At 40.9% G+C, this 24,486-nt stretch overlaps 1 protein-coding gene across 1 annotated transcript in view; it reads left to right on the forward strand.

Moving 5' to 3' along the window:
- LOC126092029 (putative inorganic phosphate cotransporter) overlaps positions 1–24,486 on the forward strand; it is a 202,254-nt gene that overhangs the window by 134,882 nt on the left and 42,886 nt on the right. The window contains exons 2-3 of the mRNA XM_049907425.1: positions 21,553–21,785; positions 23,767–24,009. Of these exons, the coding sequence (XP_049763382.1) occupies positions 21,553–21,785; positions 23,767–24,009 (476 nt within the window). The remainder of the gene's footprint in view (positions 1–21,552; positions 21,786–23,766; positions 24,010–24,486) is intronic.

Below are 24,486 nucleotides of genomic sequence, written 5' to 3' on the forward strand. Positions count from 1 at the left end.
ATGAGATTTTCACTCTGCAGCGGAGTGTGCGCTGATATGAAACTTCCTGGCAGATTAAAACTGTGTGCCCGACCGAGACTCGAACTCGGGACCTTTGCCTTTCGCGGGCAAGTGCTCTACCATCTGAGCTACCGAAGCACGACTCACGCCCGGTACTCACAGCTTTACTTCTGCCAGTACCTCGTCTCCTACCTTCCAAACTTTACAGAAGCTCTCCTGCGAACCTTGCAGGACTAGCACTCCTGAAAGAAAGGATATTGCGGAGACATGGCTTAGCCACAGCCTGGGGGATGTTTCCAGAATGAGATTTTCACTCTGCAGCGGAGTGTGCGCTGATATGAAACTTCCTGGCAGATTAAAACTGTGTGCCCGACCGAGACTCGAACTCGGGACCTTTGCCTTTTGCGGGCAAGTGCTCTACCATCTGAGCTACCGAAGCACGACTCACGCCCGGTACTCACAGCTTTACTTCTGCGAGTACCTCGTCTCCTACCTTCCAAACTTTACAGAAGCTCTCCTGCGAACCTTGCAGTTTACTTCTTTATCTCCTTAAGCTAGCTTCTCTGATTCCAGGTTCCCTACCTTAAATTGGTCAGTGGAGCACTCTATACGTCCTGTTACATATTTGCACGTTCTTACTGAAGTACCCTGTAGATGTAGACGGAAACTGTGCTGTATTAGAGGCGAACAGTGACTGCAATATTCATTCTAGGGTATAACAATACCCCACCATCGAGTACGGATTCCTTTTGAACAGCTGCAACCATTTGAATCGGGTCGTACTGTGGGCCTGCGGGAAGGTGGATGGACGCTTCGAAGGGTTGCTACATCTGTTGGGTGCAATGTATCGCTGGTGTGTCGCTACTCCCAGAAGTAATCTGTGGAACATTCCCGCACCTGTAAACTAGGTTCTAAACGTCCACGTAGTACAGATTCACTTCAAGATCGAGCAGCGGTGGCCGACCGAACATCGCCCAGGCAAGAAATTCGGGCTCCTGCAGCACCTGCTGCGTCACTGGCGTTCATTGAGAACAGTTTGCTTGCAGCAGGACTAAGATCACGTGCACGTGTGCCTTTGGCCATGTAGCCACTGACACTACGACAAAGCCAACAAGCAAGGCTACCCTGGTGTCATGAAGGAGTTGACCGGAGATTGACATGTCACTCTGTTGTCTTCAGTAATGCGAGTAGGTTCTGTCTGTAGGCGAGTGATGGACGTACACGTATATGGCGGAAATCTGGTGCTCCGCGGAAGGTTAATAACTATTCCACGAAATATTATTGATAACATGGCGTTTTTTGTACATTTTCCGTATTTTTTAATTTTCATGATTTCTGTGGCATTAATTATGATTTAAAACTGAAGTAATTGCTGAATAAAACAACTTCTTTGAAATTTTATTATGTTTATTAACTTTCAGAATAAACAAGGTGTTCTAAATAAGCACCAGGGTTCGCAACGTGTTCCGTCAGAGGAAAAATTTGAGAATTCCTGGCGTAGACCTGGTGGGCGGCCTATTCTCGAGTGCACGAATGGCCGCGGCGGGGGAGGGGGGGAGGGGGGGGTAGCCGTGCGGTTCCACCCCCCCTCCACGTCGTAGATTCGAGTCCTCCTTCGGGCTTGGGTGTGTGTTGTCCTTAGCATAAGTTAGTTTCATTAGGTTGTGTGTAGGCCTACGGACCGATGACCTCAGCAGTTTGGTCCCATAGGAACTTACCAGAAAGTGAATGAATGCACGACACACAAGTCCCACCCTAGATCTCATAGGGTGAGAGCCATGATTTACAACTCGCGATTTCTGCAGGATAAAGTAACGGGTGCCCGTTACACTGTGGAGGTGGCTATCCCCATGCTACAGCCATTTCTGCGACAGGTAGACGATGTGCTTTTCCAGTAGGACAGTGCACTGCCGCATACGGCTGCTGCGACGCAAAGTGCTCTTCACAGCGTACAATTTTCCTGTCCAGAAAGAGCCCCAGATCTCTCGCCAATTAAACACGTATGGGTCATAGTGAAGCGGAAACTTAACTCTTCCTCCAGACCCTGAAAGAACCATTGCCGAATTGCGACAAAGGGTGCAAGATGCTTGGAACAATCTATTGCAGGATGTCATTCGTTTCTTTATGAGCGTTTGCATGCGACAATACACGCCTGCGTTGACGCCAAAGGCGGATACACTGTGTATCGATGAGACTGTCTGGACACCCCTTACTGTGACATGTGTGTTTGGTTTGGTCTGGATTTGCTATCATATACTCCTACAATGATTTATTCCCTGTTACATCACTTGTCAGTAAAATCGCACTGTCCATGTGGGTGTGACATTTTTTCAAAAAATGGTTCAAATGGCTCTGTGCACTATGGGTCTCAGCTGCTGTGGTCATAAGTCCCCTAGAACTACTTAAACCTAACTAACCTAAGGACATCACACACATCCATGCCCGAGGCAGGATTCGAACCTGCGACCGTAGCGGTCGTGCGGTTCCAGACTGTAGCGCCTTTAACCGCTCGGCCACTCCGGGCGGCGTCACATTTTTTCCCAGCAGTGTACAAACATGTGGTTGAGGTGATTTCTGAGAATAGTGCCCGTGTCGTGTGGCGACTGTTTGCCTTGTGGCGGGCGTGGATCGTTGCCCCTGGCCCACGCTGGCGCCCCTGCGTCAGCACAAACCAGCGACCAGGGAGTGGGCCCGCTCGCCCGCCCTTGCTCTGTGTACAGGCCGTATCTCCCGACACCGTGTTTGCTGTCCGACAAGGGGAGTTCACGACGCTGGGATCACGGATTTACCTTAAACTTTGTACACCTTTAGTGGGCCGTTAAAACAGCATAATGTGCAACTGTTAAGGTATACTGCTCTGGCAATTTCGAGAAAATCGCAAGACAAGTTTTTATCGTCTATGTACTTGATGTACCTGTGCGAAAGAGCTAGCTGTAAGAAGTTGTTGTGGTCAACTGGTTGGTGTTCGCGCTGTGCGAGAGAACATTGCACTACACGACGATTAGTATCCCGCTAATACGGAATTTTTAATCTATATTTTTCCATCACTGGTCACATTATTTAATTTACACTGAAGCGCCAAAGAAACTGGTATGGGCATGCGTATTCAAGTACAGAGACATGTAAACGGGCAGAATACGGCGCTGCGGTCGGCAACCACTGTATACGACAACAAGTGTCTGGCGCAGTTTGTTAGATCGGTTACTGCTGCTACAATGGCAGGTTATCAAGATTTCAAGATTTAAGTGAGTTTAGATGTGGTGTTACAGTCGGCACACGAGCGATGGGACACCGCATCCCCGAGGTAGCGCTGAAGTGGGGATTAACCAGTGCGACCCGTGAATATCAGGAATCCGGTAAAACATCATATCTCCAACATTGCTGCGGCCGGAAAAAAGATCCTGCGAGAATGGGGCCAACGACGACTGAAGAGAATCGTTCAAAGTGACAGAAGTGGAACCTTTCCGCAAATCGCTGCAGATTTCAATGCTGGGCCATCAACAAGTGTCAGCGTGCGAACCATTCAACGGAACATCATCGATATGGGTTCTTGGAGCCAACACCGTCATTGGACTGTTGATGACGAAACATGTTGCCTGGTCGGACGAGTCACGTTTCAAATTGTATCGAGCTGATGGACGTGTACGGATATGGAGACAACATCATGAATCCATGGACCCCGCATGTCAGCAGGGGACTGTTCAAGCTGATGTAGGCTCTGCAATGGCGTGGAGGTCAAGATACGACTCTGACAGCAGACGCGTACGTAAGCATCCTGCCTGATTACCTGCATCCATTCATGTCCATTTTGCACTCCGACGGGCTTGGTAAATTTCAGCAGGACAACGCGACACTCCAGATCCAGAATTGCTACAGAGTGTCTCCAGGAACACTCTTCTGAGTTAAAACTCTTTCGCTGCCAACCGAACTCCCCAGACATGAACATTATTGAGCATATCTGGGATGCCTTGCAAACGTGCTGTTCAGAAGAGATCTCCACCCGCTCGTACTCCCACGGATTTATGGCCAGACCTGCAGGATTCATGATGTCAGTTGCCTCCAGCACTACTTCAGACACTAGTTGAGTCCATGCCCCGTTATGTTGCGGCACATCTACGTGCTCGCGGGGGCCCTACGCGATATTGGGCAGGTGTACCAGTTTCTTTGGCTCTTCAGTGTATACGACGTTTGAGAGGTGATATAATGAAAAAAAAACTCACATGCATTTTCATGAATTTGTAGCGAATTTCATAGGTTATTTGACTATTTACTATTTTTAATTAATTTTTCAAGGACAAAGTACGGGCCTGGAAAGCCCAAGTCAAACCTCGTTAAATAATGATGCGAATGACGTTACTCAGTAACATAGGAAGACACAATGCGCCAGACCACAAGAGTAATGTACACACTTGTCGGATGTGGTCTTGACATCACACGTTTCAGGATTATATTTGTCATACAGACATGGAAAACATAAATTGAAACGGCATCTGCAACATCGAGTGAATGCAGTTTTCCCACGTTTGCAGGGAATGTTCAGAGTTTCTAATGGAAAATACACCTCACTGGCACTGAAAAATTTCTCTTTCTTCCGATTTTATAGATTAAAAATTAATTTCGAGTGGGGGCCGAACCGCGTCGCCTCATCCACGCTCGTCTTACGAAGCTCGAACGCTAACCACTATTTTTTTCCCTCATTGGTCGTTGTATTTGTTCGGGGCGGACGTCCCATGACACTTGTTCAAGTTCATCGTTCATCCATTAACTCGGTTCCTTTTATTACAGAGCTAACCCTCTGACGGAACACGCCGAGATCTACCATGCCGGCTATCACTTAACCACCATCAACTATAACGTCCAGTGCCTACTCACAGATACGTATCTACATCTACATCTACATCCATACTCCGCAAGCCACCTGACGGTGTGTGGCGGAGGGTACCTTCAGTACCTCTATCGGTTCTCCCTTCTATTCCAGTCTCGTATTGTTCGTGGAAAGAAGGATTGTCGGTATCCCTCTGTGTGGGCTCTAATCTCTCTGATTTTATCCTCATGGTCTCTTTGCGAGATATACGTAGGAGGGAGCAATATACTGCTTGACTCTTCGGTGAAGGTATGTTCTCGAAACTTTGACAAAAGCCCGTACCGAGCTACTGAGCGTCTCTCCTGCAGAGTCTTCCACTGGAGTTTATCTATCATCTCCGTAACGCTTTCGCGATTACTAAATGATCCTGTAACGAAGCGCGCTGCTCTCCGTTGGATCTTCTCTATATCTTCTATCAACCCTATCTGGTACGGATCCCACACTGGTGAGCAGTATTCAAGCAGTGGGCGAACAAGCGTACTGTAACCTACTTCCTTTGTTTTCGGATTGCATTTCCTTAGGATTCTTCCAATGAATCTCAGTCTGGCATCTGCTTTACCGACGATCAACATTATATGATCATTCCATTTTAAATCACTCCTAATGCGTACTCCCAGATAATTTATGGTATTAACCGCTTCCAGTTGCTGACCTGCTATTTTGTAGCTAAATGATAAAGGATCTATCTTTCTGTGTATTCGCAGCACATTACACTTGTCTATATTGAGATTCAATTGCCATTCCCTGCACCATGCGTCAATTCGCTGCAGATCCTCCTGCATTTCAGTACAATTTTCCATTGTTACAACCTCTAGATACACCACAGCATCATCTGCAAAAAGCCTCAGTGAACTTGATAGATGCTTAAAACTTCTCTTGGGATTTTCACGGAATTTCCAGATAGCGCATCTTACTACTTGCCCATTATGTTGTTTTAATGGCCTACTGAAAGTGTACAAAGTTAGAAGAAAATCTGTGATCCCAGCGTCGTGGCCTCCCCCTGTGAACTCCGTCAGCTGTGGTCGTTCGCTGTGGTTACCCAGCCTCACTATTGAGTCTGTTACGCTATCACACGTCCAAGTAACCGGCAGCTCCATTTTTTATTTATTTCCAGTCTGAGGAGAAGATAATGGAAACAGTAAGCCTTTACATCTGTTACCCGACAAAGCGAAATGTAAACGCGGCCTTAAGGAGAACTAGCTTGATTACGTATCCAGGGACACGGTAAAAGTATCGATACTTGTTACTGTCGAGTGTTCTCATCTCGACATCGATGTTTTTTCACGCCATATTTTAATTGATCCTTTTATTCATATCAGTACTTTACAGTAGGTATCGTATCGAGTGATTATAGGAGGATTTGTAGGTAAATGAATGGGGAGAATGTTTCTAAAATTGGTATGTAATGTAATTTATTCATTATTTGCATTGAAGAAGGTAATGAAGTAAAATCGTACTACCAAAGTATTCAAACGTGCTTGAAGCAAGGGTCGGGGCACCTAATACGTAATTTCACCTTAAATTAGAATTAATAGCTTCTGATATGCAGTCTAACATTGAAAAGTTAAAGTTTCTCAAAGTGCAATCTGACTTCAAGGTAAATTAAACACTCAAAAACGCTATCTGACTATAAAGTAGGCACCTGTGATTGACTGTGGAAAGCAACTAAATGAATCTGATGAAATTCATTGAACAAACTACAGCTGAAATCAAGTCATCAGCAAATGCAAGTCTGAATCTGGATTTTAAAAAGGAAAAAGTGAAGCTCATTGAGCATTGCTCCTACAGTAAAATTCCCTACTCCCTAACTGCTGCTGGTTCGGTTTTACTATCTGTTGAGACGCCGAAGTGTGAGATTTGTCAAGTATTACGCCACCCGGTGTGAACTTACACTGAAGAGCCAAAGAAACTGGTACATCTGCCTAATACCGTGTAGGGCTCCCGCGAGCACACAGAAGTGCTGCAACACGACGTGGCATGGACTCGACTAACGTCTGAAGTAGTTCTGTAGGGAACAGACACTGCGGGGCTATTCACAGATCCATAAGAGTACGAACGGGTGGAGATCTCTTCTGAACAGCACGTTGCAAGGCACCCCAGACATGCTCAACAATGTTCGTTTATGGGGAGTTTTCTGGCCAGCGGAAGTGTTAAAACTAAGAAAAGTGTTCCTCGAGCCACTCTGTCGCAATTCTGGACGTGTGAGGTGTCGCACTGTCCTGCTAGTACTGCCCAAGTCCATCGGAATTCCGATTCTGCATCGATCAGTCGAATTTTAGTTAAAACTAACTCCCAATTATTCGGACTGTTTGTTTGGTCCCGTGAATTTCGAATTATCGAGAAAGGACCGTGTAAGTTGTAAACTTCTTAGCATTCTGCCAAATCATAGCATTAGGTTCCTCGAATACGTCGAGAACAACATCGAAGACAGACATTAAACCAAAGCCTCGACTGGGACAAGGAGTCCTGAAGACTTCTGCAACAGCTCAGTTGGAACCGGTTCCAGTAATTGTGTGTACCGTTGCCTCTAATTTTCGGCAAGTACAGTAATTTCTTTGGAGTCATTAGAGCAATTCAGGGTCGAGCGATGCCTGTAATCGCGTCTTAAGCATTACGATTCAGCAAGCGCGCAACTCTTCTCGGAAGAGAGTGGGCAGTTCCGTTGACAACAGCCTACTCTACTCTGTAATTACTGGATTTCTCTGCCCGTACGAAAATTACGATTCTATTCGTGTACGTACTCCCTACCTCCTCCACAATAAAGAAAAGTATTAAAAACTAGGCAGGCATCTCAAAACCACTAGTTGTGCTCGGATCTCGTGAAGGATAAACATAGGCCCTTTACAGTTACACACCTTCCCCTACCTTTGCTGCATGGTCTTAGACTCTGTACAACGTTTCTTTCTCATTTGACCTTTCTCTTGTGATTGTTTTGAAGCAGCTATTATTTCTTCGGTCTGCGATGATTCATTTTTAGGATCCAGAACCTCAGTCTGTAAAAAACGTAACGCTTATTGGATCACTTTGTTTTCCATCTGTCTGTCCAGCTTTTAGGACACCGTTTTATCAGGAACTGGTATAAGTATCAAGCTTAAATTTATATTACATACTAGGATCTACTATCCCTTGGGGGTGTAAATAATTTAAGCTTAAAAGTCAATCCGAGTCAAAATAGTATGGACCGATGACAGAGTAAAGTGTCTGAATCGTAATTTTTTGCGTTTCTGTCTTAGATCTAAAAAGTATCTCGTGCTAAAAACATAATATACTGCATATTATTTCACTGTCTTAGGTACTTTAAAGCCTGTATAAACGTCAGAAGTGATTAAAAAGCTATGCATAATCTTAATTTCAAAATAATAGCTCTGGTACTGCTCATGGGCCATAGAAAAGTGACCAAAAGACCTAAAAACACATTATCTTCATGATATGCTGTAGAATGCTATATTGCGTGAAGAGTTAGACAGAGCACTGAAAGACCTAAGTCGAAACAAGGCCCCGGGAGTAGATAACATTCCGTTAGAACTACTGACAGCATTGGGAGAGCCAGTCCTGACAAAACTCTACCATCTGGTGAGCAAAATGTATGAGACAGGCGAAATACCCCCAGACTTCAAGAAGAATATAATAATTCCAATCCCAAAGAAAGCAGGTGTTGACAGATATGAAAATTACCGAACTATCTGTTTAATAAGTCACGGCTGCAAAATACTAACACGAATTCTTTACAGACGAATGGGAAAACTGGTAGAAACCGACCTCGGGGAAGATCAGTTTGGATTCCGTAGAGGTATTGGACCACGTGAGGTAATACTGACCCTACGACTTATCTTAGAAGCTAGATTAAGAAAAGGCAAAACTACGTTTCTATCATTTTAGACTTAGAGAAAGCTTTTGACAATGTTGACTGGAATACTCTCTTTCAAATTCTGAAGGTGGCAGGGGTGAAATACAGGTAGCGAAAGGCTGTTTACAATTTGTACAGAAACCAGATTGAAGTTATAAGAGTCGAGGGACATGAAAGGGAAGCAGTAGTTGGGAAGGGAGTGAGACAGGGTTGTAGCCTCTCCCCGATGTTATTCAATCTGTATATTGTGCAAGCAGTAAAGGAAACAAAAGAAAAATTCGGAGTAGGTATTAAAATCCATGGAGAAGAAATAAACATTTTGAGGTTCACCGATGACATTGTAATTCTCTGTCAGAGACATCAAAGGACTTGGAAGAGCAGTTAAACGTAATGGACAGTGTCTTGAAAGGAGGATATAAGATGGACATCAACTAAAGCAAAACGAGGATAACGGAATGTAGTCGAATTAAGTCAGGTGATGCTGAGGGAATTAGATTAGGAAATGAGACACTTAAAGTAGTAAAGAAGTTCTACTATTTGGGGAGCAAAATAACTGATGATGGTCGAAGTAAAGAGGATATAAAATGTAGACTGGCAATGGCAAGAAAAGCGTTTCTGAAGAAGAGAAATTTGATAACATCGAGTGTAGATTTAAGTGTCAGGAAGTCGTTTCTGAAAGCATTTGTATGGAGTGTAGCCATGTAGGGAAGTGAAACATGGGCGATAAATAATATGGACAAGAAGAAAATAGAAGTTTTCGAAACATGGTGCTACAGGAGAATGCTGAAGATTAGATGGGTAGATCACATAACTAATGAGGAGGTATTGAATAGAATTGGGGAGAAGAGGAGTCTGTGGCACAACTTGACTAGAAGAAGGGACCGGTTGGTAGGACATGTTATGAGGCATCAAGGGATCACCAATTTAGTATTGGAGGGTAGCGTGGAGGGTAGAAACCGTAGAAGGAGACCAAGAGATGAATACACTAAGCAGATTCAGAAGGATGTAGGCTGCAGTACGTACTGGGAGATGAAGCAGCTTGCACGGGATAGAGTAGCATGGAGAGCTTCATCAAACCAGTCTCAGGACTGAAGACCACAACAACAACACGCTGTAGAATGGTGTACAAAAGTCAAAGACAAAAGTAACGTAGTTCGATGGAACCTCGACCATGCACAGAAAGAACTGTTACAGCGTAGCACAGAAAGTAACTGAATGAAGTACGTCGTGAGGCGAACAGAAGAGACACTTTTATTCAGAGACAACAATTACTCTGAAGTCACAGCGATTCCTGATGGTCCGCTGAACCTTAAAAAAGCGGGACATGGTTCTTAATAGGATGTGTAATCACCACTGACGGCAATGCCTGCTGTGCAACGTGCTCCCATGCTGACTAAAGGTTGGAGAGGACATCTACATCTACGTATATACTCCGCTAGCCACCAAGCGGTGTGTGGTGGAGGGCACAAATAGTGCCAACGTCATATCTTCTCCCCCAGTCTGACTGTCTGAATGCCTCAGTATGAGCTCTAATTTCCCTTATCTTTGAATGGTGATCATTGCGCGATTTGAAAGTTTGTGATAATAATATATGCTCCACATCCTCGGCGAAGATCCGATTTCTGAATTTAGTGAGCAGCCCCTTCCGTTTAGCGCGTCGTCTATCTGCAAGTGTGTCCCACTTCAAACTTTCTATGAGATTTGTAACGCTCTCGCGATGGCTAAATGTACCAGTCACGAATCTTGCCGCTCTTCTTTGGACCTTCTCAATCTCTTGAACCACACCCAACCGGTTAGGGTCCCAAACAGACGAACAATAGGCTACTCTAAGAGTGGACGAACTAACGTACGACCGCTACGGTCGCAGGCTCGAATCCTGCCTCGGGCATGGATGTGTGTGATGTCCTTAGATTAGTTAGTTTTAAGTAGTTCTAAGTTCTAGGTGACTGATGACCTCAGATGTTAAGTCCCATAGTGCTCAGAGCCATTTGAACAATTTTTTTGAACTAACGTATTGTAAGCAATTTTCTTTGTTGAAGGACTGCATCGCTTCAGGATTCTACCAATAAAACGCAATCTAGAGTTCGCCTTGCCCGTTACTTGGGTAATCTGATCATTCCATTTGAGATCGTTTCGAATAGTCACACCCAGATACTTGACGGATGTCCAAAGACTGGGCATTTATTTTGTAATCGTACATTAATGGGGATTTTCGCCTTGTTAGACGCAGTAGGTTACACTTACTAATATTGAGAGATAACTGCCAGTCATTACACCACGCATTTATTTTCTGCAAATCCTCATTGATTTGTTCACAACTTTCATGTGATACTGCTTTCCTGTAGACTACAGCATCGTCGGCAAACAGTCTAATGCCGCTGTCAATACCATCAACCAGGCCGTTTATGTAAATCGTAAAAAGCAGCGGACCTATTACGCTGCCCTGTGACATACCTGAAGTTACGCTTGTTTCTGTTGAAGTCACCCCATTGAGGACGTAATATTGCTCTCTGTCTGTTAGAAAACTTTCTATCCAACCGCATATGACATCGGATAGACCGTAAGCGCGCACTTTTTGGAGCAAGCTACAGTGCGGAACTGAGTCCAACGCCTGTCGAAAGTCGAGAAGCACGGCATCAACCTGGGAGCCGGTATCTAGAGCCTGTTGAATATCATGCACGAAGAGGGCCAGCTCTGTCTCGCATGACCGCTCTTTCTAAAACCGTGCTGGTTTCTACAGATGAGCTTCTCAGAGTCTAGAAAGGTCATTATGTCTGAACACAAAATATGTTCCATGATTCTACAACAAATCGATGTCAGTGAAATTGGCCCGTAATTGTTTGCATCCGATTTTCTACCCTTTTTATAGATTGCTATGACCTGGGCCTTCTTCCAGTCCCGTGGAACTTTTCGCTATTCCAATGATCTCTGATAGATGATGGATGAGAATAGTGCTATATTTGTAGCTGGGCGTTACATTTTTTTCACCAGGACGATTGACAACTGCTTGATGATCGTTTGTGCTGCAATACGTTCCTCAACACATCCTACAAATCAGCCTATTCGCCATCGTTCCAAGTGTTTCTCCAAGTGCACTGCTCGATGCGGTCGCCCATTGTCATCCATAAAAATGAAGTAAGGTGTGAATGCAGCCCTGAAACCACGCACAGGAGGAAGTACAGTGTCACAATAGCGTTGACTGGTGAATGTTTCGTGTTCAGAGATTCGGATTCTAGTGCGTCCACACAAAATTATGCCTCCCCACAACACTTGGACCAACAAGACGATCAAATTCTGCTATGTTCGTGGGTGATTTACCTCTCGCCACATGAGGTTACTCCCAGCATTGACATGCATTATCGCTTTGGTGGTCCAGACGTTATGTTGTGGAGAGGCATAATGTTACATAGGGATACCGACCTCCAAATCTTTGAACACCGTGCGAGGTGGCGCAGTGGTTATCACACTGGACTCGCGTTCGAGAGGACGACAGTTTTAACTCGCTTCCGGCCATCCTGATTTAGGTTTTCCGTGATTTCCCTAAATCGTTTCTGGCAAATGCCAGGATGGTTCCTTTGAGAGGGAACGGCCGACTTCCTTTCCCATTCTTCCCTAATCCGATGGGACCGATGACTTCATTGTGTGGTTCCCTCCTCCGAATCAGCCAACCAACCAATTTTTGAACATGTTCAAAAAAAATGTTCAAATGTGTGTGAAATCTTATGGGACTTAATTGATAAGGTCATCAGTCCCTAAGCTTACACACTACTTAACCTAAATTATCATAAGAACAAACACACACACCCATGCCCGAGGGAGGACTCGAACCTCCGCCGGGACCAGCCGCACAGTCCATGACTGCAGCGCCCCTGACCGCCCGGCTAATCCCGCGCGGCTTTGAACATATTATGACACATACTGCGCCCCATGTGCGTCCTTTCGGCGATGCAAGCCGGCCGCTGTGACCGAGCGGTTCTAGGCGCTTTAGTCTGGAACTGCACGAGTGCTACGGTCGCAGGTTCTAATCCTGCCTCGGGCATGGGTGTGTGTGATGTCCTTAGCTTAGTTAGGTTTAAGTAGTTCTAAGTTCTAGGGGACTGATGACCTCAGATGTTAAGTCCCATGGTGCTCAGAGCCATTTGAACAATTTTTTCGGCGATGCAGACGACCCTATTTTTTTTTAACTTGTCGTATCTTACCTCCTCTGTGTTTCACGTTTCACTAATAATTTCTGCGAAAGTGCTTAACTCAGAGAAGCTATTGACTTCAATTGTAGTTAATTCTATAAATTATGACTGCAAAAATTACAAACGTGTTGCTGTAAAAGTGGTTCGTCATACGAGTGTAGTTATTGAACCGCTCCTTAAGAGACAATTGTCTGATCTGCTTAAAAAGCAGTTGTGACTGGACCACGGCAGGCCCCTTTGTCTACCTGGCGCTTGATTGTTTACGTAGCTGGGTCTCGGTCTGCGCGAGGCCGCTGTCGCATTGTTCTCTGTCGTTCACGGCTGCAGCAGGCGCCCTTGCAGTTGCCGCGCGTCCTCATGTTCACCGCAAACCGTAGCCCACGACGACGACATCCTTGGCTGTTCAACAATGTCGTCCGCTGCGACGTGAGGACTTCATACAGTGCCAACTCAAGGATGATTCTGAAGTCGTCTCACTTGGTCGAAGCTTAGCGTTACCAGCCTTTTTTTTGCTCACGTCGCCGTAGTGGCGTCAAATCGAAAGACTTGCACCCGGCGAATGGTCTACCCGGCGGGAGGCCCAAGTCACACGACATTTATTTATTTATCAGTTAATTTCATGCGTCTCTAAATCATTCTCCTTTTAGGTGCCAGACTTCTTATTCAGATAGTTTTCTGTGTATTTTACACGCAGAGGAGGAATCTCTGCACAAAGGATAGGTGTGGACGAGTTAACACCAGATTATCGAATCAATAGAATGATAAAATGTCAAATCAATAGAAGGAAAAAAAAAGTCATGAAGCCCAATAATCACTAGAAGCAATAAATGTTGCGCACCTCAACAGAATCGTATACTAGTGCTTCCTTGCATTTTGTGCATGTAGCTAAGTTCACACCGAAGGCGTCACGAAGCCATTGGCGCAGACACACAAGGGCTGCAAAAACTGATTAAAAAGACTAGAATGAAAGACAATTTAAGAATTAACTGGGGGGAGGTACGTGGATTTTCCTATCCCTAGTGTTCCTTATCTTCTGCCAAGAAGAAGAAGAACAAAAAAATGTTTTTCTCTTAGCCCGCGACTGTAAACGCACGCTGTTGCTACAGTCATCTCGTCCAAGTAACATCATTAAGGAAACGTCTACAGAACAGACGTCGGTTGTTTGTGCCAACAGGACGCTTGGTTCATGCAGATGCCGCCTACATCGCTTGCTGGTGATCACTAATGAGAGTTCTTGTTGCAACTTCGTTACCGTATTGTAGGACCTCGATGGTGTGACAAGGGGAATACGCTGTTTTAATGAATGGTTTCAACTACAATCCAGCAGTAATATTGCTATCGTAGTGTTTGGTTCATTGTTGAGTTCAAATGGAGGGTGATTGTTAATGTCGCTTATCGTAATTGCTGTGTATATTTGTATTTCTCATCAGATTGTGTGTAAGTTGACATGAGATGCATAAAGCTTGATCCAACGCCAGACCCGAAAGCCATATAGGCCTACTGAACTAATTTTGTTTTCACTGTATGATAACAGCCAAACAGTTGAACAGTTGCAGGAGAAAAATTTATTGAAATCCTTGATCACGGTTTCCACATAATTACCAAAGTATTACAAGCACAAAAACTTTTAATCACGTTCTAAAATCACATCCTGCAGTGGAGATGCATAAAACAATCGCGCCAAAGGCGTCGTCAGTAGTTAAAATTAAAATATCACCTACATCTGTACAGCATAATTATGAAGAGATGGTCGATGCGAATCTGAACTTGAAGGTGAGGATAGTAATAGTGATAATCCCGAAGAGACAGCAGATGTACGAGTGTTCTTTATTGAAAAGACAAAGTTTCACGTTGGTGTAAAAGCGAGTGTGTTAAAACATCAAAACCAACTGAAAAAACATTGTAGAAATTCCACCAGATCCGAAGAGAAAGGTGATGGGTATAACTGATGGAGTTAGTGCTTTATTGAAATTAATTGACCGAGACACACATCAGTTCTCGCGCAAAAGAGGTAATAAAGTGACGAAATAATGGCTGTCTTCGGATTTTTTTTTTAAGAAGAAGAAGAAGAAGAAGAAAATGCCATCATGCTAATGTACTGGAACTCTGGGCAGCAGGTGGAACAGGAATGCTACTGCTTAGGACTGCAATGAGTTACAATAAATTTCTACTTTGGACAATATCGGGTAAGTAATGCTCCTGAGTGGTGCCTACAGAAAATTCTGACAGGAACCTTACAACTGACAACTTGTACACAGGCTACCTCCTTTCCGAATATTTGCTGCAGAAGGCTATCACTTGCATTGGTACAATGACGAAGAACAGACAAAATAAAAAAAATTGGAAGTGCAATGTCCAGGTTTCATATTTCCTTGTAACAACTGTGCTATCATACTTTTGTCTGCTGTGCATGACATGGCAACAGTGGATGAAGAAACACACAAATCTGAAATCATAATTGAGTACAACATGAGAAAAGGTGGAGTTGACATTGTAGCTAAACTGTGTGCCTGATACACCATTTCAAAGAACTACAAGGAGATGGTCATTGCCTACTTTTTCATTATTCTGAACATTGCCAGAATTAATTGGCAAACAAATTGTCTGTGAAAGGTGTTATGAAACTGAACATATGTCAGAAAAACTGGCTAACTTGTTATTTAAAGAACTAGAAGAGTAAAATCTTTTGTTATAAATGTTGAAGATAGTAAATATGAACTGCTTTGTTCAATAAATGTAATACTTTGTTTAAGACAGATTTGTTTTTAGTGACAAAAAACCATGTTGCAAATTTTACAATGCACACCTGCTCATGTGACAATAGTAGGCACACCTGCCAGAGGGTTAACTGTTGAAGTACAGAGTGGAAAGCAAAAAAAGGCAAATTTTGTACACTTATTTAAATGACACAAAATGAAAATATAATAAAATTAATACATAGGCACATTTCATTTTGCAGAGCGAGGGGAGTTGTGCCTATTGCTTTATTAGCAAAAATTTGGCCTCAATTTAGTTAGGTATAACTTTAAACCTCCTCGATCAGTGATTCACAGTCTATTTCTGTTTTCTTGTAAGAAGATTGGCAATGGCACTGAAACCCCTTTCCAAGAGTTATGAAGATAAAAAATTTATCATAAACTTCTCCTGAAAGCTCATAATACAATATAAGTAACAGGTATGCCTTTCTGAAACAAGAACTGCTGATATAACTTTCTAAATTGTACCGTAAGTTCTTCATTTGTGCTTATCCTGATCAGTTATTGTGACACCCGTTTCTTCACTATTGCCAAATCTAGTTACAACAGATGTCATAACAAAAAGGTCATACAAAAAGTGGGCAAAATTTATAAAAAGTGATATAAAATATTTGTATTTATTATCCAAGTTTTCGAAACAAATTAAGGATAAGAAACTAGATTGTAATTAACTACGTCCATACAATGTAATTGTTAACGGATGAATAAAGAGATTTATTGATTGATTAATAAAAGTACAGCATCATCCAATTATAGTCAAGTGAGGTCTGTTCTGAGGTCTTTATTTTCATATTATAAATTAATGATCTGCTGACTGAACACAACAGTACAATATTTAACTTTGCAGGTGATAAAACAGTTGTTAACTGGGGACCCATTGTGAATGATCTGGCCCAAAACTGTTCTTGTGTCTTATCTGGATTGAAAAAATAATTCCAAAACAATTACTCATGCAGTAAAACAAGTCTGATGGACTTCCAAATACACCAGAAACCAGATAATGTGCAATAGAGTGTTGTTTCTGATGATGGTATAGAAATAAAATTGAATGATAAAATGGGTTTCCTGGGCAAAACATTAGACTGGCATCTCTCTTCTGGGCATCTTATTGATTTCTCATGCCAAAAATTAAGAAAATCAATTTATGCAATGAGGACATTGTCACAAGTTCTTCAGTATGAGCAAAGTATTATCTGCTATGCTTTAGTATGTCGATAACTCACATATGGAATTGAAGTATGAGGATGTGCTGCTGCCAAGCATGTAAATAGGGTATTTATCCATTAAAAAATGGCATTATGGGTCATGTGTATGCTTGGAATTTTCAAGAGTAAGAATCTACTAGCACTGCCACTGATACATGTTTATAAAACTGTTCAATTGAATTTTCAAATACAAGCACTACAGTAGTGTAATGTGCACTTTAACAATACTGGGAGAGAGAGAGAGAGAGAGAGAGAGAGAGAGAGAGAGAGAGACTATGAATATCATCTGGAAAGACAAGACACAAAATGTGCAGACAACAGTCCCTACCATATGGGATGAAGTTTTATAATGAACTTTAAAAAGTCAAATGGTAGCTGGTTTGAAATAGCCTTGAAGGAGTTTCTTACTGATAAATGAATTTCTTTCAGAGGTGCAGAATACCAGTATTCTCATTTGTATAAATAGTATTTATATGTACCAGTAAACAAGCTATATGTTTTTTATTGTTATTGTTTGTAAATGTTACCTCAAAGTTATGAGAGGAAATCTAAAATATGTCCACAATCCAAAACAATCTTGTATTTATCTGTGGAGAATAAATAAAAAATAAGTGTGTATGAAGGACTTTTAAAAGTTGTGCATATGCTGAAATGTCATCATACTGCAAGATTGACAGTGACAAATGTGGAAACTGGGAAGGTTCATGCCATCAAATGTTCCTTTTCATTAGTGTAATTCTGGTAAGAAAAGCTGAAATGATAAACTTTATTTTTATCAACTTTAGATGATCACCTTGTAACCACATTAAATTTAGTAAGAAAATCTGTTAAATTATAAGCAATGCCTGGTCTCCAATTGATAAAGTTTTCTTTTAAAATTTGATCTTAGCACCCAGAAACTAACTCTAAAACTGTCTCAAAATGTGAGAAAAATCTTGTGAAACCTAAAATTTTTGATAGCATACTTCAGCATGAAGAAGTAATCAATCAAAGTTCTCGTTATATAATATAATCCATTATGGAGTCGATTTACTTCACCGAAGTGTGCAGATAACCTAGAATTCAATGCATTGCTTTGGATTTTGTTTGCTGTCTTAATCACAAATTGAAGAGATTGCTGCAGTCTACAACTCATATTTTTAGCAAGTAAATGTTGCTGAGGGATGGAGCAGTGTGCTGCAAACACCTTGGGTTCAGTTTGTTTTAAATTGTTTATACATCCATGATAGCGCCCAAACATGACAGGTACTCATCTGCTGCCCCTGATATTACATTTGATAAAGGGGAGGCTTTTTTTATGAAATAATCTTTCAAAACATTAGATATTAATTAATTTTAATGTATGTTGAGACAGTTCTCAGATGGGGAGCTCTTCATGAAATTCTTGGTCCATAACAAAATGAACATATACTAATAACAATGCTTCACTACCAGGTGACATTGTATAGAGAAATGGATTATTTGCAGATAATTACACAAGATACTTTCAAGCAACCAAGACATCAAATGATCCCAGTAGGAGTATGCACTATAAACTCTGTAACAGAGTTCTGAATAAGACCCTACAAGCAGCAAAAAACATGCTTGAAGACAGAAATTGATTACTCGAGCAATACAGTAAAAACTATTAGGAATTTTGTAAAGAAGGAAACAAGGAAAAATGCACTTTGTAGTGAAAATATCCAAATAAGAAGTGAGGGTCATCTTGTGAGCAATCAAAAAATAGCTGCAGACACATTAAACACACATTTTTAACAGTAACAGAAAAAAATAGGTTTACAAGGTTCCATGAACTGAACCATCAATCTTTTGAAAGCCAGTACAACACATGAAGGTAACAACAGTCACTGTTCAAGAAATATAAAGAGTTATTAAATCTCTGAAAAGTAAAAACTCTACCGGGGTTGGCAATATTTCTAACAAATTATTAAAATACTGCTGCAGCCATGTAAGTAAAATCCTTTGCCACATTTTTGATGCATCACTTAAACAAGGAATAGTTCCTGAGAGGCTTAAGTACGCAGATGTAAAACCACTGTATAAGAAAGGAGATAAGATGGATGCTGCTATTGGCCAATATCACTACCGACAAGTTTTTGAAAGGTTTTAGAGAAACTAATGTATGCCAGGATAGTTAAGCATCTCAGGGATCAAACTATGGTTCAAATGGCTCTGAGCACTTTGGGACTTAACTTCTGAGGTCATCAGTCCCCTAGAACTTAGAACTACTTAAACCTAACTAACCTAAGGAGATCACACATGCCCGAGGCAGGATTTGATCCTGCAACCGTAGTGGTCGCCTGGTTCCAGACTGTAGCGCCTAGAACCACTTGGCCACCCCGCCCGGCGATCAAAATATCCTCATTGAAAGTCAGTTTGGATTTCAGAAATGTTTGTCAACAGAAGATGCAATATTTGCATTTGCTGGCAAAGTCTTGGAATCTATCAACAAAATACTAAAGGTGATTGGGATTTTATGTGACCTAACAAAAGCATTTGACTGTGTCACTCACCAGATTCTTTTACAAAAAGCTGTACATGTCGGTATAAGTGGTTCATCAGGGAGATGGCTTGACTCGTACCTGTCAAACAGGAAATAGAAAGTTGTAGAGGATAGTGAAAATGGAGTCCCATTATCTTCAGAATGGGCTACCATCACATGTGGAGTGCCCTAAGGCTCAGTTCTGGGCCACTTGGATAAATGCTGATAATGCTTTTATACTCTTTATATCTTGTGGAAGCTTATTGTAAGAAATACACCTTACTTCTGTAGGATCATTACTCATTAGTTTCAGTCTTTTGCTTTTGATAATCACTCCTGTTTCTAGTATTATAAGCATGCAAATCTTTATACAAGGATAGGGTACAATGTTGCTTCAAGTACACAAAATATCTCAGTACATTTGTCATCAATCCTAAAATTGTTTTGAACACCACAGCACTTAACTAAGCACGGTCCCGTTGGAGGTGGTGTCGAGACCTAATGCAAAGCAATCTGTCTTGTTTGAGCATTATTTTTGATCTTGCGTGATTCTCTCATTTTATTCTTCATGGAGTCTCTTTCTGTCTTAACTTTGTCCATGATTTCTTTGGGACTTCATTCTCTGACTCACTTGTATATTTTGTCTCAGCATATGTTTCTGTCTTCACTTTCTGTTGGATCAATTTGTGCTTTTTCTAGACCAAATTTGACTTGTATGATCCATGGTGCTGTTGACTTGACCTCTTGTATGTGTGTCACTATTCTGTTGCTGAGTCTTGTTGGAGATAGTCTGGGGATGTGCCTGTAGAACGTTAACATTCTTTTCCTGATGACTGCAACTTGATTGACTTCTTCTCTACAGTTTTCCTGAAGTAGAAGCTACATCCCCCTTCTGTCAGCTTGGGGCCTAGAATTTTTCTCATGACTTTGCATTCTAAATCAGTATGCTTTCCATGTCGTTTTTATATGAAGTGTTAGTGTCTCACTTGCATATAGTGTTTCATGTTTTATTACTGTGTTGTACTGTTTAAGCTTTGTGTCAATGGACATGCATTTATTGTTTTGTATATTCTGTGTCTTGCCTGAGATCTTTTCTCCTCTTGTAAGTTAGTGGATTTCACCTATATATTTGAAATGTGTAACTCTTTCTATGGCATTCTTTCCAAGTGTTTGCTTGTTGTTCCTATTCCTGCTTTATGTTGGATTCTATGCTCTTTTTCGTGTTAAAGTTCTACATGTATGTACTTCAGTGAAGTTTGATTTTGCTTCTTATTGTCACAAAGTGGTTTCTTATTTAATAATATGTATTCTGAAAACACATCACTATATTTTAATGTGGCTAATAGCCTCCTATTATTAAAATTTATGCTGTCATACACAATGTTTCTGTGTGAAAAAATACTTTACAAGACAATTTAATGTGTGAACTGTCCAACTTCCCAAGCAGACAATTTGTTACAGTACCAAAGACCAGTGTGGCAAAGTGATAGATATCAAACACCAAAATGTACCAGTGCTAAATGGGCTACAGTCATTTTATTGCTAAACTCCTTTCCATTTTCCTGTAATTTCTCTCCCCCCCCCCCTCTCTCTCTCTCTCTCTCTCTTTTGTCTTTTGTGGAAGATGTACATGGAATTGGGCCATGAACATGCAATCGTTGGATAGTTATGAGCAGAAGAGAGGGGTAACTTTTGTTTTTCAGTTAGCCAAATTGTGTAATGCACCTGTCTAAAAAGACATAGTACTGTTCACACATCAGCAGCATTTTGATCACAATATTCAGCTTATCCATGTACTTTGTTCAGTTTGAGGCTATTATATTTGTCTAGTATCTACAAGAGAGACCAGAATTTGGTTAAAAATATTTTTTAAGAATTGAATACATTTGTACTTATTCTATAATGTCTTGCCTAGAGAGGAATGAAGGAGAAAAGCACTAAAACATTTCTCAATACCCACATATGCATCACTTAAAAACTGATATTTTCAGTTTTGAGACCCTAATAGAGACAAATATCAGGTTGCCACTTAAGCTTTTACAGTAAATATAGTCACAGAATCATAATGTAGTTCCTAAAAGTGTTATGCAAACCTCTTCCCTTACAGGTTACCTCTTTTTTATTGAAGTAGGATTGTTTATTTTGAATGCAAATCATGATCAGATGTAACCCCAATTTGTCAGAAAACTTATGCAGACACTTTTGTTACAGGTTGTGTGAGACAGCGATATGTGCTTGCTGTGATGAGCTTCCTGGCCATAGCCAATGCCTATACAATGCGCATATGTCTTTCTGTTGCCATAACAGAGATGGTGCTTCCACACCAAACACCAAAAAGCTACAACAGTAATATCACATACAGTAATGCCACTGACATTAGTGGTCAAGATCCAGATGACCTTCGATGTCCTGGAGATTATCCAACACATGAACCAAAACGAATGGTAAGTGCACTCTGTGATCTTGAGACCGATTTGAAGGTCAGTTATTGGAAATATTTCACTAGTGATAATATGCCACAAAAACTAATGCAAAGGATCATATAACGACTATCCTGAAAGTAGATTACATTTTTGACTGCAGCAACAATGGTTGGGCTTAGAGCAGCTATACTGTTGTCTAAGCATTTGTCTATTCAGTAGACATGCAGCCATGAGGTTCATCTCATTTCCCATTATTTCACAATAAAAGTTTTAAGTGTATGCCGCAGTAGAGAATCCCACAAGTTTTGAAGTGAAGTGCAATCAGTAATAAGGTTTTTGTTCGCAAAAAACCACAAACCAATTGAATTTTATCAGTGACTGTGTGGAGTGTTCGGAAACAATGTAGTCACTGAAGGTAGGGCGTGACTAACTGGTTGAAGTCTCAGGTGGCAAATTTTTGTGACAATGGGATTTCAAAGCTTGTTCACGACTATGATAAGCATCTAAATTTGTGTTGAGACTATGTTGAAAATTAGTATGTAAATGTCACTTTTAAATAAATAAAAGATTATTATTTCTTACACTGTTATTTTTTATACCAAAACATAATGTTTTCTGGATTGCCCTTGCATTTCTGCCCTCATTCATTTCGTAGGCAGATAATGTGCTATTTTGAAGATATGACAACTCTTTAGGATAGATTCAGGAGTCAACCATGATGCTTTGAAATATATTAAAATAAAACAGTAGTTTGTCATAGTAGCTGAAACTTCAAAATTTTATAGATTACATGATGGACACTACTTCCACAGGTGTACTCAGGATCATATGCCTCTTATAAAGATTTAGCAGTACGTGATAATCCCAGGTGTTCCAGGGCAACAGTTACTGAACTTAAAGCCCTTTATGTAAAGTGCTTTTCGTAGAGTTTTGCTACATTACATACATCTGTTACTTTATTATTCACTCTTAAAGCAAACTCCTCTTCCCATCTCTTATTGCTCTTCTTCACCACATTCTGTATTGTCGTTATTTTGCTCTCTGATGTGGCTATCCTCTTCTCATATTGCATTTGGTATGATGTCAGGACTGCTTTCTTCAATATTATTAAAATGCATTGTAATGAGGTACAGTATCAATGTAAGAGCTGTTCCTGACATACAGATACTTTCCTTTTTGTGTATGAGTTACCTTTATTCCTTGAGCAGTCTATATATTTTTTGGTAGCCTCTTATATAATATGAATTACTTTTGGGGAGAACAGTTTTCATGTAAAGTGAGGACTTTGTTATATAAATAAATACATTGTATTTTTCATTCACATCATGAACAGTGTAAGCATATCTTCAGTGTATGCCATTCATCTTTGATTACCCTCAGCCTCACTTCAGGTGGGTCCCTCTCAGTGGCCTCTCCAACGTAACAGTCCTTTTCTCCACCCAAGGAAGGAACTAACAGTTCTGAAAGCTAGAACAGTGTCATCACTTTTGTATGTGGCTGTCAGCAGTACCAAACATTTTGCCTCCTGAAGATAAGTGAGGCCAGCAGTAGTGTACTTCCCAGGAAAAAAAATACTTGCACTTTGTAACACATAAACACAAACTGTGTGCAAACAGAGATGAACTCAAAAGATCGGTATGAATTACTCACAGATAAACTTGGCTGCATATGTGTGGCTTTCATCAAAAAGCCATGACCAACATCGCTTCATATCCTTAAAATAAATGAAGTGTATTTGTGTATTCTGTGTGTAAATATATATTTGAGGTATTTATTTTTAGCTTATTGCAGTGTATCAGTGTAAAATGTTTTGTGAATGAAGAATGAGTGAATAAATAAATAGGAATATAAGAAACTTCCAAAGAAAAATTATGTGTTCTTCTCTGATGTCTCTTTTTTTTATAGTGGATGTAAATTCAAATTTAGAATTTATAGAAAAATACTTCAGTTAATTAACATTGATATTATAATAAATAGAATTTTTATTTGTCTTATTTTACAGGGTACATTAGCTGAATTTGATTGGGATGAAGAAACACAAGGCCTTATATTGAGTTCTTTCTTCTGGGGTTACATTCTCACCCATCTGCCTGGAGGGATGCTGGCAGAAAAATTTGGTGGCAAGTACTCACTTGGACTTGGCATCTTGTGCACTGCTGTGTTCACACTGCTCACTCCTTTAGCAGCCAGATATGGTGGAGCCACATGGCTCATCATTGTCAGAGCTGCTGAAGGATTAGGAGAGGTCAGCAAAATATTTCTCATGAAAGATTTTTTAACTGTTAGTGCATACTGTTTGACATGAAAATATTTTAACACATAGTAAATCTCAACAACAGTATCCAATATTATCTGTGACATATCAATTTTTTTGTCGGTAATAATTTTTGCCTTAGGCTCCATCCTTTTGCATTGTGTCTCTCTTCACACAGTGCCTGTAAACTTAAAAACTGTTACTTTAGTCTGATTTGTTGCATACTACAACATCCTTCATCACAAGTAGTGAGTAACTTTTATTTTCTTAGGCTAATTGTATACTTTTTTGTCTCATGCTAACTGCATTTGCTTTCTTCCAATCAAGAAACTTCTGCTATTGAAGATTGCAGCATTTTCTATTTATGTTTTCTGGCCATGCTCTGTGCATAGCCATTCTGTTGTAAAATCTACTATTACTTCTCCTAGTAACCTATACTTATCTCTTACATTAAAAAAAAGGAAAAGC

Source organism: Schistocerca cancellata, chromosome 7 (genome assembly GCF_023864275.1).
Source record: "Schistocerca cancellata isolate TAMUIC-IGC-003103 chromosome 7, iqSchCanc2.1, whole genome shotgun sequence".
NCBI classification, from domain to species: Eukaryota; Metazoa; Arthropoda; class Insecta; order Orthoptera; family Acrididae; genus Schistocerca; species Schistocerca cancellata.